The sequence below is a fragment of the Zosterops lateralis genome, assembly GCF_965231275.1.
Source record: "Zosterops lateralis genome assembly, chromosome: 5".
Classification (NCBI taxonomy): domain Eukaryota; kingdom Metazoa; phylum Chordata; class Aves; order Passeriformes; family Zosteropidae; genus Zosterops; species Zosterops lateralis.
In genome coordinates this window covers 72026793-72043840 of record NC_139766.1, presented here as the reverse complement: position 1 = coordinate 72043840, position 17048 = coordinate 72026793, and the positions used below count along the sequence as shown (strand labels likewise).

At 45.5% G+C, this 17048-nt stretch overlaps 1 protein-coding gene across 3 annotated transcripts in view; it reads right to left on the bottom strand.

Annotated features, from left to right (window-relative positions):
* Positions 1-17048, bottom strand: part of SLC4A4 (solute carrier family 4 member 4) — a 113944-nt gene that overhangs the window by 70897 nt on the left and 25999 nt on the right. For all 3 annotated transcript variants that reach the window (XM_083861776.1, XM_083861777.1, XM_083861775.1), the window contains one exon: positions 10990-11169. In XM_083861776.1, coding sequence (XP_083717902.1) covers positions 10990-11169 — 180 coding nt within the window. The remainder of the gene's footprint in view (positions 1-10989; positions 11170-17048) is intronic.

Below are 17048 nucleotides of genomic sequence, written 5' to 3'. Positions count from 1 at the left end.
TCCTTTTCTCCTGACTGATGACTCACATCCTAGGAGCTATTTATCTGTCTGAAAGACGCCACTAGCACTACCCCAGTGCCACAATGCCACCAGTGCTCCCCAGCCAAGGACAGAGTTGTGGCCACAGCACTGGCAGCTGCTGTCCTTATTTCCCTGTATCATGCACATAGAGCTGATCCATCATCAGTGTCATCCATCCCCCTGTCAAACCACACTTTCCAGCTCCCATGGGGCCAGGCACTTAGAGCAGACTCCTGTGGATGGGTTTCCAAGGAGGAATGTCCAGTCAGCTCAGGGGGCAGTCAGCAAGCTCTTCCCTGTGCTGTGCAAATGGGATTTGACACCTACGCTTTCTGCCTTTTTCAACCTCCCAGCTCCCTTCCACTCAGCACTGCTTGAAATCAGGAAAGTTGGTTGGTTCCAAGGAAGCAAAGCATGGATTTGAACTCCTGCATTGCTTCGACATGGAGGAGCTCGGCTGTTAATGAGAGCCTGAAGGCCAAGCCTAGTCAATCCCAGTGTTATGGAAGTGCCCTTGGAGCAGGAACAGAGGGTGACTGCTAGAGGTCTCCACAGGTCAGGATGCTCATAACACCTCTCCTTTCCTGCCCAGTCATGCAATTCACAGAGTATTATACACCCACAGCTCAGAGCTCAACCAAACACTCCTGCTCCATCGGATGAACTCGGTTCCCACTGCTATATTTAAATATCCAGGTCTCCAGTTGGAAGCAAGACTTGAACACATCCCAATACCACATTCAGGCTGGGACTAGTCCATTCCAAGGCTTCCTTATAAAGAGCAGGAAAGGCTCTGCTGATTTATGCATACTTTTATTACCATATAACTGCTGAGGCCTACAATGCCCTTCCAGGGGTATCCAAACCATAAGGAAAAGGCGCCACAAGGGCTCTGCCTTTTTTGAGACATAAATTCAGCCATGCAAGTACAAACACATCTGTGCAGAACCACCTACACTTCAGTTAACATCTGCTTTCCTCTTTGGCTTGCAGATGACCAAGTTCTTCCTATACATAATTCTGATGTACTTAATACCATTATTTTAAAGTTCACTCAGTGGGTAAGAAATCAGCAAAAAAAAATCCAAGCAAAGACTCTCCCCTGCTTGAAGAGATGTCAGATCAGGATTCAAAGCTGAGCAGAACAGCCCACAGATCTCAAGGATTTTGTTTCAGATATACAGATTTATTTTTACAAATACACCATTTTTCTGGGAAATGGCTGACACTAACGAAGTGGAAAGGAAATAATTTTCAAGGATCAAGTACTAGAACTGAGGCCTTCTCTTCCCTATCTTGTTTACTCTTCAGATTTTTGACATGGAAATCTCAATTTCCATTTCCTTTCATAGTGACCTTTGGCTGCCAGTCCTTCACATCACAGCTAAAAGAGCCAATTTTGGCTTATCAGGAAGTCAAAGAGACAAAAGTCAGAAGAGATAAAAGAAAGGCACCTCTTGCTTCTCAGTAAGTTGCTGTTTCTTCAAGGTGTGAACACATTCACAACACAGCATCTGTTCCAAACTTCAAAGCAAGATCACCAAAATCACTCCATCAGAAAGAGAAACACCAGAGTGGGTCCCTGGACTCGACCCACAGCTGCAGAAGAGACAGCCTGAACACAAGCTTTGCCTCAAGAGCCTTGGCAAGGGCACACTGAGGCTTGGTGTTCCTGAACCATGACAAATGTGTTTATTTCAGGGCTCATGCTTACACAAAGTCCATAGGGGTGAAGAGAGAGTCCTTTGCTATCAGCTTGGTATTCTACATGGAACTGATTGATTTTCCTTCTTTTTTAACACTCCCATTTGGTCATTCCAGCCTGCTGGCACTAGAGTACAGCAGGTTTTTGGCCTCAAGATTTCTGGTTCCCCCTCCAAATGTTTCTTAATCATCTAATTCCGTAACAGCTTCCCTGTGTAATCAAAATTGTCCACATTATCATTGTGCCAGCTCGATCTGGAGGAGAAGATGAGTTGAGGGTGCCAAGTGAAAAGGGAAAGGGCTCAGAAAGTACTCGCACAGGGAGAAGGGAGCAGCCCTGCAGTTCCACAGACATTTCTTCACTGCTCTCCACCACTCTGCTGAAACGCCAGTCGATTCCACTCATTAGATCAGCAGCATCTGCTGCCATCCCAGCACTGCCATCTGTGCACTCATTTCCCAAACCCACAATCCCAACTGGAGGTTAGTAGGTCATGGACATAATTCTCTGCTCCTCCTGGGATGAGAGGAGACGCAGTTCTAAGCCACAGGAAGCACTGAGAGCCCCTTTGTTACCTATCCTGACCTTCTAAGGCCTCTCCTGCCCCTCCCAATGTGGCCAAGTGCCCCTTTCCAATGGCAGAAGCAAGAAGTGACTGGCAAACCTACCCCAGCTCTGCAGACGGGCAATTTACTGGTAAAGAATAATAGTAAAATAAGGATATCAGCTTCAAAAACAGCTAGACCAAGGATCAACATCTGAAATGGTCCCAACAGGAAAAGTTCAGTGAGGTTCACAAGAGGCAACTGAAAACACAAAGAAGGGTTCAGAGAAGAAAATCCAGGTGTTGGTTATACTGACAGTAAAAGATAAACCCTTGTTTACAAGGGTTCAGAGAAATGCACAGCTTTCGGATGGCTTGTTCCCATACTGTCCAACAGATTTGCATGAAGTTTAATCCAAAAAGGGCAGTTCTGCAGTGCCAACCATCACGTCCCCAGCTCAGCCCTTCTCAGCTGGAGAAACAGCTCTGGCTTCAAATCAAAATACTTCTAAATGAGATTTTTTTTCCCCACATGGTAAATTCCTTGGACTTTTCTGTCCCTTAGCAGTTTCACGTGAACACAGGGAACAGAATTAGGCAAAGCATTAAGGTGGCTTAGGTAATTAGAGTGGCACATGCTATTATCAGTTCAAGACACAAGATTAACACAGCAAGCTCCAGTTAAAGCAGGTCTTCCCCACATGAGGGAAGGAAACAGCCTCTTTTTTGCTCTGTGTAAAACATAAACAGCCTACCCTGTCAAAGTGGGAATAAAGACCCCATAAAATCTTCCCAAAGGCATCTCTGCTGGTACTGAAACACAGAGGAAGTTCCAAGCTGAAGCTGAAGAACCACTTTCGATCCACCAAGTAGACAGTTACAAACCCTGTGGCTTTAAATACCATGCGAAGGTTATGTTGAATTATTTTCTTTTTTATCTATATGAGTAATTGTGTCCTCTTGGGCCAAGGGAGATTTCTAAGAGAACTGCCTGGTCAGGAAAAAAGCAGCAAAGACCACTCTCAATTAAGGAAGGCTTAGTCATAGATCTAAGAAAACATGCAGTTGAAGCAGAAGTGATCAGTAAATGAAAAAACTGTGTCCATTATACCTACCCCAAAATGAGAAGATTGTGAGACTGAACTTGCTTTGCAGGACATTTTCTCTGTTTTGCCCAGACCCAATTTGTCAAAAATTCTTGCTATTTTACCTCAAACTTTGCCATGATTAATTTAATATTAACCAGCTGGGGGTTAGGAATTTAACTCCTCTCCCAGGGAGATATTACAGCTATAGAAGAATCTAAACTTTGACTCACCCAGAAACTATTTCTATCAATTCCTCAAACTGTAGAGAAAACTTAGAGGTGTGTCAGGAGGGTGGCAGCATTCAGGTGCAAGAGCCAAAAGGGCAGCAAGAACTGTTTGTACTCCTTAGTCAAATGCATTTTTTTACTTCAGGGCTGTGGATCTTGATCACTTCAAGTTGACAACAACCTACGTGGAATTGCTCAACAGCCCTGCTGGTTATATTGGTGTTACTGCCATAGCAAGTGCCATGGTTGTTTTTTAATGATGGAAAGAGGGGAGGCACATTTTAAAAACTCCCTGAAGAGCTGGCACTGTGCCTTTAAATGCACTACCCCCAGGAATAATCCTCACCAAAAGCCCATTATCATTTTATCATTTCTCGATTTCATTCCCCCTTCCTCCCCCTGTGGCTGCTCCTTTCAGACACATACAGACATCTCTGAGGAATTAAAACCTGGACAATTTCATCCTGGTCTCTGCAGAGGTGGAAAATTCTCTCATCTACAGCCACAATATTCCATGCCCAGGCGCTTGCGACAGTTTCACATGGCACATGACAACAGACTCCTTTTCGCTCCTCAGCACCACTCTGACATCATCACAGTCCAAGGAACACTGAAATCCTAGGAATACAAGACTCTTTCTAGATCCTACAAGACACCTGAGGCACCCACCAGCCCTGCTGCAGCTGGAGGTGACTGACAAACACTGAGTGACACAAGTGCTACTGGAAACGCAATACACAAGGACTAAGTCAAGCCGGAGAACAGAATTTCAGACTACACAGCTGATTTCTTTTGAGGAACCATGCACAATGGCAAAGATAGGGCTGGGTTGGTTTATGTGACTGAACAGTCCCTTCCAAAGGACATTTGGTGGCACTTCAGAAGCTGGGGAAGGATGGAGAAGACAGAGTGTGGGGAATGCTGCTGAATAAGGGTGAGATGCATTTTCACTTGCACGAGGCCCCTGACATAGCTGACCCTCCGAAGACTTCCCATACCAGATCCCAGGACTTGCCAAAGGGCAGATAGTGGCAGGGGGAAGTGCAGATGCCACGTGCCACCTCCGAGCACGTTGGCACACATGGGCTTCCTACGGGTACCTAAGCCATGCCCAAATTTAATCAGGCAGTGCACATAACTCATCCAGGGACAACTGCTTCTGTCCCCCAACTCCACTTTGAAAAACAACTTCAGAAATTACCCTGAAGGGAAAAATCTCAACTCCCAGACCTTTCTGGACTGGAAAAGAATTAATCCCCTGTACCTGAGGCACTTGGTGTTTGTCTAAACAACCAGGTTACTTGCTGATTTTGTGTTTGGGAGCCTCAGGACACACCTAAGGAGGGAGGAAGTTTAGCTCTACCTTTTATCACGCCCACCAGAAATCTGGACTTTGCAAGAGAATAAAAAAATCCAAACCTAACCTCCTTTCAAAGCTGTCATGAGCAAGGAATGAAAGCTCCATCCTGTATGAGTTCCATGCTGTATAAACCTGCATTTACCTAAAGATGGACATTCAGCGTAAGGGAATTGCAAAGGGTTTTAAACAAACAGAAGTGTTTGTAACAAGCCCTGATGTGATCGGAACTTGCACAAGTCAAAGTTAAAAAGAAAAAAAAAAATCACAAGCTCAAGCAAGGGTTGTTGCAAAAAGAGCATTTTTTTAATTAGCTGTCCGAGTGAAAGCCTGTACTCCTGCCCAGAAGAAAAGGAAGGCCTTTGCCTAGGGCAATAGGTCACATCCAGACCCAACATCATACCATCACATCCCTCCATCCTGCCCAAGTGCCTCAGTGGGAGGTGAGGGGCTTTGCAGTGAGGCCACAGGAACAAGAAAAATCCCATCCTGACCTTCATAAGTAAGGGGGGAAGGCAGCCGGGTTTAGCTGCTGCTGGAAGTACCCCCCTCCAACACAAGTCTCTTCTCTGTCACTCTCACACCTCAAGAAGTCCTTCTAACTGCCACCAACAGCATCCTCATGGCTTCACATTGACACAGGGCAGGGCTAGATTAGATACCAGGGAGAAACTCTTCCTTGTGAGGATGGTGAGGGCCTGGCACAGGGCGCACAGAGACACTGCGACACCCAACCCCTGGAATTGGTTCAAGGCCAGGTTGGACAGGGCTTGGAGCAACCTGGGTAATGGAAGGTGACCCTGCCCACGGCAAGGGCTGGGATGAGATGGGGTTTGAGGTCCCTTCCAACTCAAAGCACCCTGAGCCTGTGGTCCTCAAGCCCCTGCCCACTGTGGAAGCAGGGTAGGCCGCAGGCAGTCCAACACCAATCCCAGCCATCAGGCGTCTCTCCCAGCGTTACGCAAGCTGAGCCTCCTCGGCATAGGAACTGACCCAGGGCTGTGCCAGCAGGCAGGGCCGACCTCCCCACCTGTGCCCTGCCCACAGCCTGCCTGCCCCAAGCACCTTCCCATGCCCTTTCCCATGGACACAGCCAGCTGCACCTGCCAGTCACTCCAACAGGCCCCCAGCTATGCAGAGGGCACATCTGCAAGCCAAACAGTAATTAGTTCTGTGTTTAATTTACCTCTGCACTTGCACTACACTAGACCTAAGCACACCCTCTGCAGTACTGGAGGGGCAGAAGAAGGCCTGTTTCAGCTGATCCCAGCACCTGGGACCAGTCCACAAGCCTGCCGTGCAGTTCTTGAGAAGTCTCCCTGACCACTTTCCCTATGTAAAATGCCAACACAAAAACAATTAAGCTTTGGCCATCCTGTTTGGTATTTCTCAGCAAATGTCAGTGCTCTCACTGTGGTGAGCTGAGACTAAAAGCTTTTGGAAAATCCTACCCCATGTCTTGAAAAGTCAGGAAAAGAACTGGATGGCTGAAAAATCCAATAACACAAACAGAAAGAGAACCCTTGGCATAGGCCTGACTGTGCGGCATCTGCTCTGCCAAGTAGCTGAACCTGAAGCTCTCTCCTGCTATTTATAGCATCTGCCTTAATGAACTTTCAAGGCAGACACCAAGCTTGAGCATTCCTAAACCGATGTCTAAATATCCTTGCTGAATTAATTTGATCTTTTTATGAATGGACCCTTCCAATCAGACTGGCACTTCTCACTGGAAATCACAGAATCACATAAGGGGGTTGGAAATTGGGTTGGAAGGAACCTTAAAGATCTGCTCATTCCATCCACCTGCCATGGGCAGGGACACCTTCCACGATCTGAGGTTGCTCCAAGCCCTATTCAATCTGGCCTTGAACACTTCCAGGGATGAGGTATCCACCATTTCTTTGGGTAACCTATCAACTGGGACATTCTCCACAATAAACTCTTCCTGCAAAGCAGGCACTCCAACTTGGGAAGCAGTACCAGAAATCTACCTGCCTCCAGTGCAAATCTGATCCATCCAGCCAAAACCTCACCTTCACTGGGAGAGATGCAGTCCATGTGGAATGGCAGCACAAGCCTCAAACAGATCTTAAAGAAATGACTCCTCTGCAAACATAAGAAGCCCTCCTCCAAATCCACATCTGAAGGCTCAATAGAGGATTTTTACTAAAGCCCTCAAGAACTACTGCTGGTGGGTGGAAGAGGAATTCTCGGAGCCAACTAGAAACCTTTACAAGCATTTGATACAGTGTATCATCCTTCCCCTCTCTCTCTTTCTGGGTCCTCTTATCCCCGCTTTCAGGTATTTCAAAATTTAGATTCTGTAGTTATATCTATCAACATGGCAACATTCTGACATCTGACAAAAATCAGGTTTTTCTCTCTTCAGGGCTGCAAGCACTAAGAGAATTCTATTCCTTGGCAGTAAGAATTTGTCAGACCCACAAGTGGTTTTAAAAAGTTGGTAAAGTATTGCAGCACCTGGGTTTGGGCCAGGGAGGTGAGCCAAAGTGACTTAGAGGGCAACCAGACAATGAGAAAAAACCCCTTCCCAGATCAAGTACAGATGCATTTCCTCATGGGAAAATCTCTGCACACCTATAGTAAAGAAGATGGAAGAGGGAAATGGACTCAGAGAAACTTCATCTGCCTTCCTTGCTCCTCCCTTGTCTCATCCCTTGCAAGTAGCAGCAAACTACACCATCCTCTTTGTGCTGACACAAGCACCAGCTGACCCGATGAGGCAGAGTCTAAAAATCGTTTCCTCCTGGCCCTAAATGGAAACCAAGGCTAGGCTGGTTAAAGGAGGTGCTTTTAAACGAGAGGTGCTGGGATGTTTCACCTGGACGAGGGATTTGTCATCGTCTGCAGTCCTGCCTGAGAACCAGGGTGTGAATGCCAAAGTTCCTTGAGAGCAGACAGCCCCGCAGGCCTGGAATGTCCTGAAAGGGCTCTGCAGAGGGAACATCGCCTTCCTGCCTCCTCCTCAGTCTGTCAGAATATCCCTGTCTGGATTTGTGAAGGAGGCATGGTTCCCAAGCAATAATTTCCTTAGGATAAAACGTATCTGTACACGTTCCATTTGCCCAACTCTTCACATGGGAGAGTTGAAGGTTGTCTATAAACTACCAGAGTTGGGCTGGTTTGGCTCAGCTGGACACAGACTAAAAGATACTAAGGACTGAGGCTTCCAGACTGCACCAATTCCCAAACACAGAGGCACAGCTAGACTGATTTGGAACTGGAACAAAACTTTTCTAGGAAAGGTTTGCATTTCTGGACCTGTTTATTCTCTTGGTGGTATCAATGGACATGTTCCAACAGGTTTGGTTGTTGTGAGCAGCTTGACCCAGTGAGTCAAACCCAGATTTGGTCAAAGTCTAATTGCAGTTTAGAGTTTTCATCCAAGAAGCTGAGAAATCGTTTTCAGGTAAGATACTGAAGCTTAGGCTTGTGGTCCTTAGGGACAGATCAAGAAATCCAAGTGATGTACCAAACCACAACTGGCTTAAGTTTCTACTCAGGAAAAATAAAGGTCTTGATATACAAGACAATCAAGTTGTTCCTCGAACTTCTACGAATTATTTTAACAACTACATGATTAAAGATTTTGCAAATCAAGCTCTCTATACTTGTCCTTGCATGAGAAGATAAACCAAACCACCAGCTCAATACCCAAGCTGAACTGACAGTGTCTAATACTAGCCAAGGAGATAACTGCAAAAATCAACAAGGAGAAGGAGCTGCATTAATTTAGGATTTCTGAAATTGAGATATATTGGACCAAAACTCACAATGTTTGAGGTTTCTTCATGTTAGATCAGATTTTGCTTGTTTTAAGCCACACAGCCCTCACACGTATTTCAGCTTCTGATATTCCACACTCTCTACTGACTGCCTTAAATATATGTAATATAGTGCATTTCAGCTTTCTCCCAACTCCATTCAAGTTGTTGCATGATATTTCCCAGCTCTTAGTTTATATTAACATTAGTTAATATTAGAAGTTAATATTCTTTTAAAACTGAATCTGAGCCACCTACTCCCTCAATCAATGCCTATTATGGAATGAAGATTAAAACTCCAGGGTTCTAACTGAGGCTTCTTGCCAGGATTGCCAGCACTGGACACCAGCCTAAGCTGGTACATGCTGCCTGGGGAGAAATGGGCTTCGGACACACTCGTGTGACACAGCTGGTGGAGAGAAAAAAAAGGCTTCTTAGAAAGCAAAAGAAAGGGTGGGAAACAAAAAATTCAGGTCTGCTCTGAAGACAAGAGTTTCAGAAGAGAAAAAACCCAGGGATATGAGGTAACCTGTAATTCAAGACAGTAATCTGAACTACCCCTCTCCTTTACAGAGCTCCGAGCTAGCTGAGCCAGCTCGTAAAAAGACCTGGCCACCAGCAGGAAACAGCAGATCCCTGCGAGGACCTGGAAAAGTATCCGGATACCTGAGAGGGCAAACAACAGAGAAAAGGGCCCAGTGATGGGGTATGAATGCTACCGCATGGGACACCTGGAATATTTATGAGATTCCACTACAAAAATCTGCAGCGCGAAGAGGTCAGGGTGGAAAAGCCTATGGGAAAACTGCAGATGGAAAGATTGCATATTTTTACATGCAGGTGTAGGTGCAGATAAGAACATATAACTGCATAGAAACAGCAGAGGAGAAAAAACACCACAAACCCCTCCTCAAATGACACGGACACAATGAGGGGCAAAATGAAAGGCAGGACATGAAAACCTGATGGAAGAAATGGGTTTTCAACCAATCACACTTAGCCCATGGAAACAATTCCCCTACGATATGATACATTCAGAAGTGAAAAAGGAATTGCTACAGGTCTGGTCACTTGCATGCTGAAGAACAGAGGTGTAAACATAAAAATTAAGTTTAAAACATTTGAGTTCTTGAAAATGGGTAATTATTGGTCTTGGTAATTATTGGGTCTTTTGGTGTAAAACCAACTCCTGGTTTCTAAGAGCTGACAAAAATACCTTCTTTGGGACAATCAAGAAACAAGAGCTGGGAAGAGCAAATGGAATCTGTGACTTGCCTTCCTTTCCAGGTGCTGTTCTCTGAAGATGGTAACCAGGCTACAGACATGACTCATCTGCCCCATGTTACTGTCTCTATCTACAGCAACTACCCAGCAACACAAGTTCAAAATGAAAAATTAATTTATTTCTTCAATCCAAGATCCAGTCATATGGATCTCTCACACAGGAAGCATTTTTCCACTTACAAATGAAGCTCCACCATCTGGAATTAACCTCAACAATCCAAGCCGTCTCACATCCTGGGCTGCTCTGCTATACTCAGCCCCATCTTCCCCTAGCTCCTACCACAGCAGCCTTCTCCCAGATTTCAGGACAAGCTTGTGGCCAAGAGAGACTACAACAAGAGGAATGTGACCCTGTCACAGTTTCTGCACAATGATGGCACTAGCTAAAGGTCTCTGTCCTCTGCTCAACAATTCTGGTGGGAATAGAGGCACAGGGCATCCAAAATGGACCTCGCCTGTCAATCAATATTTAGATATTCAATCCCTACAGATACTCAAACATACAGCAAAGCTCCATTTGATTCTTCCTTTTGTTTTCAAAATCTAGAACCGGTTAATCATCAAAGGGAAAATGCTGATAAGCACTGCAAGTTAGCAACACATGAGGCCAAAACCACAGGGTGCTGGAATTCCAGTGTGTGCACATCTCAGAGCCAGGGCAGAAGCTGCAATAGATCTACCTAGGCACTACTCAGTCTTCGCCCTTGCTTGCTATCTCTTTACACACAGTGTTGAATTGCTTTTTTAAACATTTGGCCTGCTCCTGCCTGGCATTTGCTCAAGGAGCCAACTCAGGTGATACAGAGGGATGAAATGTCTGCTCCAGCCTGTGCCTTTTCCAAGCCACAGCAGCTGGCTAAGACTACTCCAACCCAGCAACGTGAGACGATTGTTTTCGTGGATCAAGTTTCATCCTCTGTGAGGAGACCCCTAGACAACAGACCATTGTAATGAGTGACAAATGGAACCAGTACTCACTGAGTGGTTTAAGGATGCTGCTGCTTGTCTCATCAGTGTTTTCTACATCTGATTTGTCTGAGTAGTTCTCTGAGATTTTCTCCTTTTCCTTCTTTTCTTTGTGTCCAGGTCTTCTTCTGTGACGCCTCCTCCGCCTGTAGCTCTTCGGCACATGGACCCCGATGTAAATCGTGTGGTGACCTGGGGAACACGAGCACACAAATATTACCTTCAGCACTGCGCAGTTTGGGCACCACAGGCCAGCACAGCTCCTGCTGCGCGTCTTTGAATCCCAAAATGAGCTTGGCTTGGAAGGGACCTTGAAGCTCACCTCATTCCAAAACCTTGCCATGGGGAGGGACATCTCCACTATCCCATGTTGCTCCAAGCCCCATCCAGCCTGCCTTGGATACTTCCAGGGATGCAGGGGCAGCCCCAGCTTCTCTGTGCAACCTGTGCCAGCCCTCCCCACCCTCACAGGAAAGAACTTCTTCCATATATCTAACCTAAACTCTTTCCTCTCTTTCAGTCTGAACTCATTACTCTTTGTCCTATCCTGTTTTACTCCAATAGGCAAGTGAACTACCCTTCTTTGCTGGCCTAATGTTAATTAGCCCTGTTTCTTGTCTCCAGAAGTGAGCTTGGAGCTCTGCAGCTACCATTTAGAGAAGTGTTTTTGTCCCATCATTTCTGAGAGCATACGCCAGTGCAGACTCAGATAATTGTTGTCCTTGTGAGTCATTTAAATATAAAAATAACCCCCACAGAAGGCCATCATATTCATTTTATAATATCAAACAGAGTGGTTTTCAAACATATTCTATGCTATTTTTTCCATTTGTTTTACCAAAGACACTGGCTGAACTTGACAACTATCTCATGCCAAGTGATTCAGTTTAACTGAAGAGCTTAGACCAAGAAAATTTACATCACTTGACTGTGAAGTCCATTGTATAACAAGTGTCAAAGTATCATTAGGTGCCTTACACAGATGCCACTATAGAGGTCCCATGCTCCAAGTACCATTAGGGTGTTACTGTAACACAGCAAAGGAGGAAGGACTACTCACAGAAGTTCCTATCAACTCCTACTTGACATTTTCCAAAATAAAAATTAACTAATAACAGAGTAAGTGCCAAATTTCATATGTTGGCTGTAAATCCCAAGGATGCCCTTGCACTGAGACTTGGATTTCAAACTGAAGCACTTCAACTACGTTTGCCAATGGTTGTGTCTTTTTGTGTCTGATAAAAATGTTTTCTTTTCAGGGCTTTCTGCACTTCCGTCAGCTCGGGATGAATATCCTGTGCTTACAGAAAGCACTTACATGTTGTCTTCTCTGCCCAGATCATTCACACATTCACTGTAAGCTGTAAAAGCAGCTCTTACAGATGCAATTCTTGAGAAATGAGAGCCAAATTTTGTACTTTGGACCAAGTTTAGTTCCCCCATTTCTGTCCCAGAGTAGCCAAATGAAGTTTCAGATGAACAGACTGAGTAAACAAATCTATCTGAACGAATGACCCACAAATTAAACAAGTGTCTCTAATTCCTCCTTATGATAAATCCAATCTTGGTGACCAAACAACTGAAAATTTAGGCACAAAATACTCCATTTCTGTAACAAACTGATTTGCCAATGAAAAACAACCCTACATTTGCCATTTCAAAATCCAGACACCCCTGAGGCCAGCTGTGAGGCCTTTATTTTGCACGTTTTAAGCTTTATTTTGCATGTTTACTTGTTTTGTTACAGCCCCTGCCATAGGCAGGGACACCTTCCACTACACCAGTTTGCTCCAAGTCCCATCCAACCTGGCCTTGGACACTTCCAGAGATGGAAGAAAGAGGATTCTGGAGCTGAGCAGGGTTCAAACTGAGGCAATGGAACAGTGACAGAATAGGGCCCTGTGTCTGCTGCCTCATCAGAATCACCGTCTCCGAGGAATGGGACCACAGCCCAGAGGGAAAGGGTAGAGCCAGAGAGACATCCATAGCAAGACCTCCCAGACCGACACTTGAAGATCAGATTTAGCTCTTGCGTGCCAAAGGAAACCCAGAAAGCTCTTCCAGCAACTGGAAGCATCTGTTTTAATGTGGCAGATGGCCTGAGTGCTGCACAGGGACAGGGAAGGGGAGATCTTATCTGAGCATGAGCTGGAGGGTGGGGGTGACCCCAGATAGATAGGGCAGAGGTAGCCTGTCCCAAGGCATTCCCACACACAAAACTGTATCCAAAAGCCTGATGCAAAAAGTATCTGTATTAAACAACGTTCCCCTTTGAATCACTTGAAATCTGTGTTCAGCTTGATGATAAAAACACATCATAGTGAGCCCGTAGTCTTAATACTTTAATATGCTGCCAACAGAACTGGACAATCTCTTTAATCTTTGGACCACGTGTGCACAGCACAGATTTTGGTAATATGAAACTCACCTGTATATACGCAGGCAAACATCTGCATTACTTTGCTGCTTTTTCCTAGTCTGTAGGGTAGAGACTTATTTAATGTTCCTTGCTGTGCCCCCCCCCCTTCCCCCCCACCCCCGCTCAGGGAGGCCAAGCAAGACATTTTCCTTTTCTATGTGCTTGAAGTGCTTGGCATCTGTTTATATTGTTCCAAATGCTGAGATAATCTTCTAGGCTCCCTTCCCAAAGCGCCTGGAAGGAAACAATTGACACATACTCTGAATGCACTGGGCTCCTGGGACATTTCCGACTCACCAGGGGAACCCAGCCTTTCCCATGAGAACCACTGCCTGAGAAACGTAACGTGACACACAGGCACCACACAGATCCTACAGCTTGGAGGGGATGGGAAGCACGGAGTTGAGTGCTAAACTTCAGGTAACACAAACCTGTGCTCCTGTACACCCACCACAGCTCCTCCTTAGGGGCTGCTCCCATGGCCCTCCCTGCTCTTCCCAGGACATCCATTATCCTCTGTGTGCACCTCATTACAGCAGTGACTATCTCACAATACTCAAACCCCACCTGTAAGATGCACATGCAGACCTGCAGGTCCCAGTCGCACCTGTTCTCTTCTAAGTGACAGTGGGCAGAGGCTTCTTTGGACTTACACTGACTGTAGCTGAAATCTTCAACTTTTGTGACCACAAAGAATGCTGACTGTGCCCCAACTTCACAACAAAATTACTTCATCTGATTATTAATAAAACAAAAAGCAGTCATCATCGGGGGTCCTGGAAAAACTCAGTTGAAACCACATCTTTCGCTTTACTAAGAGCTACTGAAGAACAGCAGTTCATGATTCAGCACTCAGATTTGGAGTTTAGGCATAAGAGACTCCCTGAATCAGTTTTAGTGATGAAATCCTACTTGTGCATCACCCAGCTGAGGTTCTGTGAAATGCAGCATTCCCTCCCTGCCTGCAGGAATATCTGATCATCATCATCAAGGCTAGGTTGGATGGGGCTTGGAGCAACCTGGGCTAGTGGAAGGTGTCCCTGCCCATGTCAGTGGTGGAATTAGATATCCTTAAGGTCCCTTCCAACCACAACCAATCTGAGAGATCACTGTTATTATAAGCCTCTCCATTTTTAAGCACTAGCTCTTTTTAAAAAAAGAGTACTAGGGAATGGCTTTTGCTCAGCAAAACCAAAACTCAGTCACCTGGAGAAAGAAGCTGAAAGTTATAGAATCAAGGGATAAAGTCTGCCTGCTGCACCTAAGAAAGAATCCTTTCCACATGACTGGATTTTTGAGATTCAGAGCGTGGTAAGATCAGCCCATAAGGAATCTCACACTGGCAACATAGAAGAAAACAAGATCAAAAGCTAACATTAAAAATGTATAAAGGACTGAAAATAAGCTGAGCATTAGCACTTTTTACCCAGCCCTTGTTTTTCCTTCAAAGACTCCTTTGCGAAGAACAGGGAGAGTCACATTAAATACAATCAGATTGCGACAGGCCCGTGTGGTTACAGTTGTCCACAAAGCCAAAATCTTCGCCATCAGCTCTGGCCAAAATTTTGGGCCACCTGAAAAATGGGCTTTCCTCAGGATACCCCAGTCATGTCACTCAGAGGCCTACGGCACGGAGTTGGAATGAGATGACCTTTAAGGTCTCTTCCAACCCAAACCACTCAGTGATTCCATGAAAGGTGCCATCTTCTCAGCCCATTTTCACAGCGCAGCCATCAGTCCTATCCCTGGGTGGAACTGGAAGCCTCAGGGAGCCCCTCCTATCTAGAGATCTGCTCTGCAGTCACACCAGGGGGGCAGGGGACACAGCCCACCATGTGTTTTGTCTGCAGAAGATGGCACGGCTTGGTGCCCAAGAAGGTGTCAGCACACAGCCAAGCCCGCAGGGAGAGGTGGCACCAGCCAGGACAATGGCAGGATCACAGCCAGGTCAATGTGCTTTAGAGAAGCTGCTTTTCCAACCTGGGGTTCGTGGCAGAAGGTGCTTTTCATGTTGTGTGTGAAACAAAGAAAATTAACAACATAAAAAATGCTCACAGCTCAAAAGGACAAATAAATCACGGGGATGATCCATTTTAAAGGGGAGATACTAAAAGTAGTACTAAGGAAGTCCAAAACTAAGCCCTGCTTAGTCTCAAATCAGCTCAAGAAATAAGAACAGAAGGCCACGCCTCACGTGCCAGGTGCCCTTAGCTCTACCTCGTTATAGAGAGGTTTACAGGTACTGGCAGCAGCAGAGGGGCAGGACCTGCACCCCGACCAGCTCAACCTTCCAGGACACAAGCTGTCCTGCACTCCCAGGATGCGATGCAGAGCCAGCAGGACACCCCACACCAGAGTGTCACACAACTGTTCACACCAGCTGTGTTAGAAACAAGGAACACAAGGACCTCCCTTAGCACTGTGCAAGAGCCAAGTGCTATTCCCATTCATGCACATGGACAGAGACACTGAATCTCCAGGGAAAAGCAAACCATAATCAGTCCTCTGGACAGGCTGCCCAGTCTCAGGCTCACCCACCAGTCCGCACAGAGTTTTCAAAACATGCCGGTGTTCAAGTGACCAATTTTCCAGGCAAGTAAAAATCCATCAGTCAGGGAAAGGGTAGAAGGATTCACCAAGCACTTTGTGGAAATCTTAACAAAACTGAATGCACTAGTTGGAGACAGATCAGATCCAAAAACCTTCTCCTATAAACAACAGTAGTATGCACTTTTCTGTGTTGTGGTTTGCCACGGAAAGGCTCAGAATGCATCCATCAGGCAATGGGAACAACAACCATAAGGCTGAGTAGCATTCACAGACTGATAAATGCCATCAGGAGACAAGCCTGCCATGAAGGAGAGCCAGGAAAGGGCAAAATATAAAACAGAAGCTTCAGGAGAGACAATCCTGAGTTTCTATATCACAGAAAAAGGAAAGAAGAAGAAGCAAGATTAGAAACACCAGGGATTTCTTGCAGTCTGCCAGCTCCAACAGAAGAACCCCAGATTCATGGCTAAGATTCAAGTGAAGATCACCATCAGCAAGGAAGATGCAGTTCCTTAACCAGAGAACTTGCTCAAAGTTCATTTTATATATTTGCATTTATATTTACTGCACTTCACCTCTTAACATGCAGTCATTGACTGAAATGCCTGAGGGGCAGAGAATGAGCTGTGCAGGGGAAGACAGTATGGAAATTGGAGACCTTTTTCTCTTATTCTGTAACATCAGGCTTCTAGCACTTCAGTATCTTCAAAAAGTCAGCATGGGATCTACAGCATTCCCATGTAACCAAACTGCAGTTAGACAGAAGGGAAGTCTTCCTAGCCATTTGCCTAAAGCTTGCACTTCTCTGTTCCAAATGGATGATCCATGACCCAGACTGGACCTGCCAGATTCCTAACACAATTCAGAGGCCACTCCAGCCAAGCATATGTAAAAGGTGAGTTAGATCTGAGCAACAGGATGGCTCTAAAAGACAGAGCTCACATATATTAAAAAAAAATTAAACAGGAGAATAAAATAGAATAAAATAGAATAGAACAGAATAGAATAGAACAGAATAGAACAGACTAGAGCCTTCAATTGTCTTCCTCATGCTAGAAACCCTGCCTGTGTAGATGGAACAAAGTCAGTCAGCAGGGTGGCA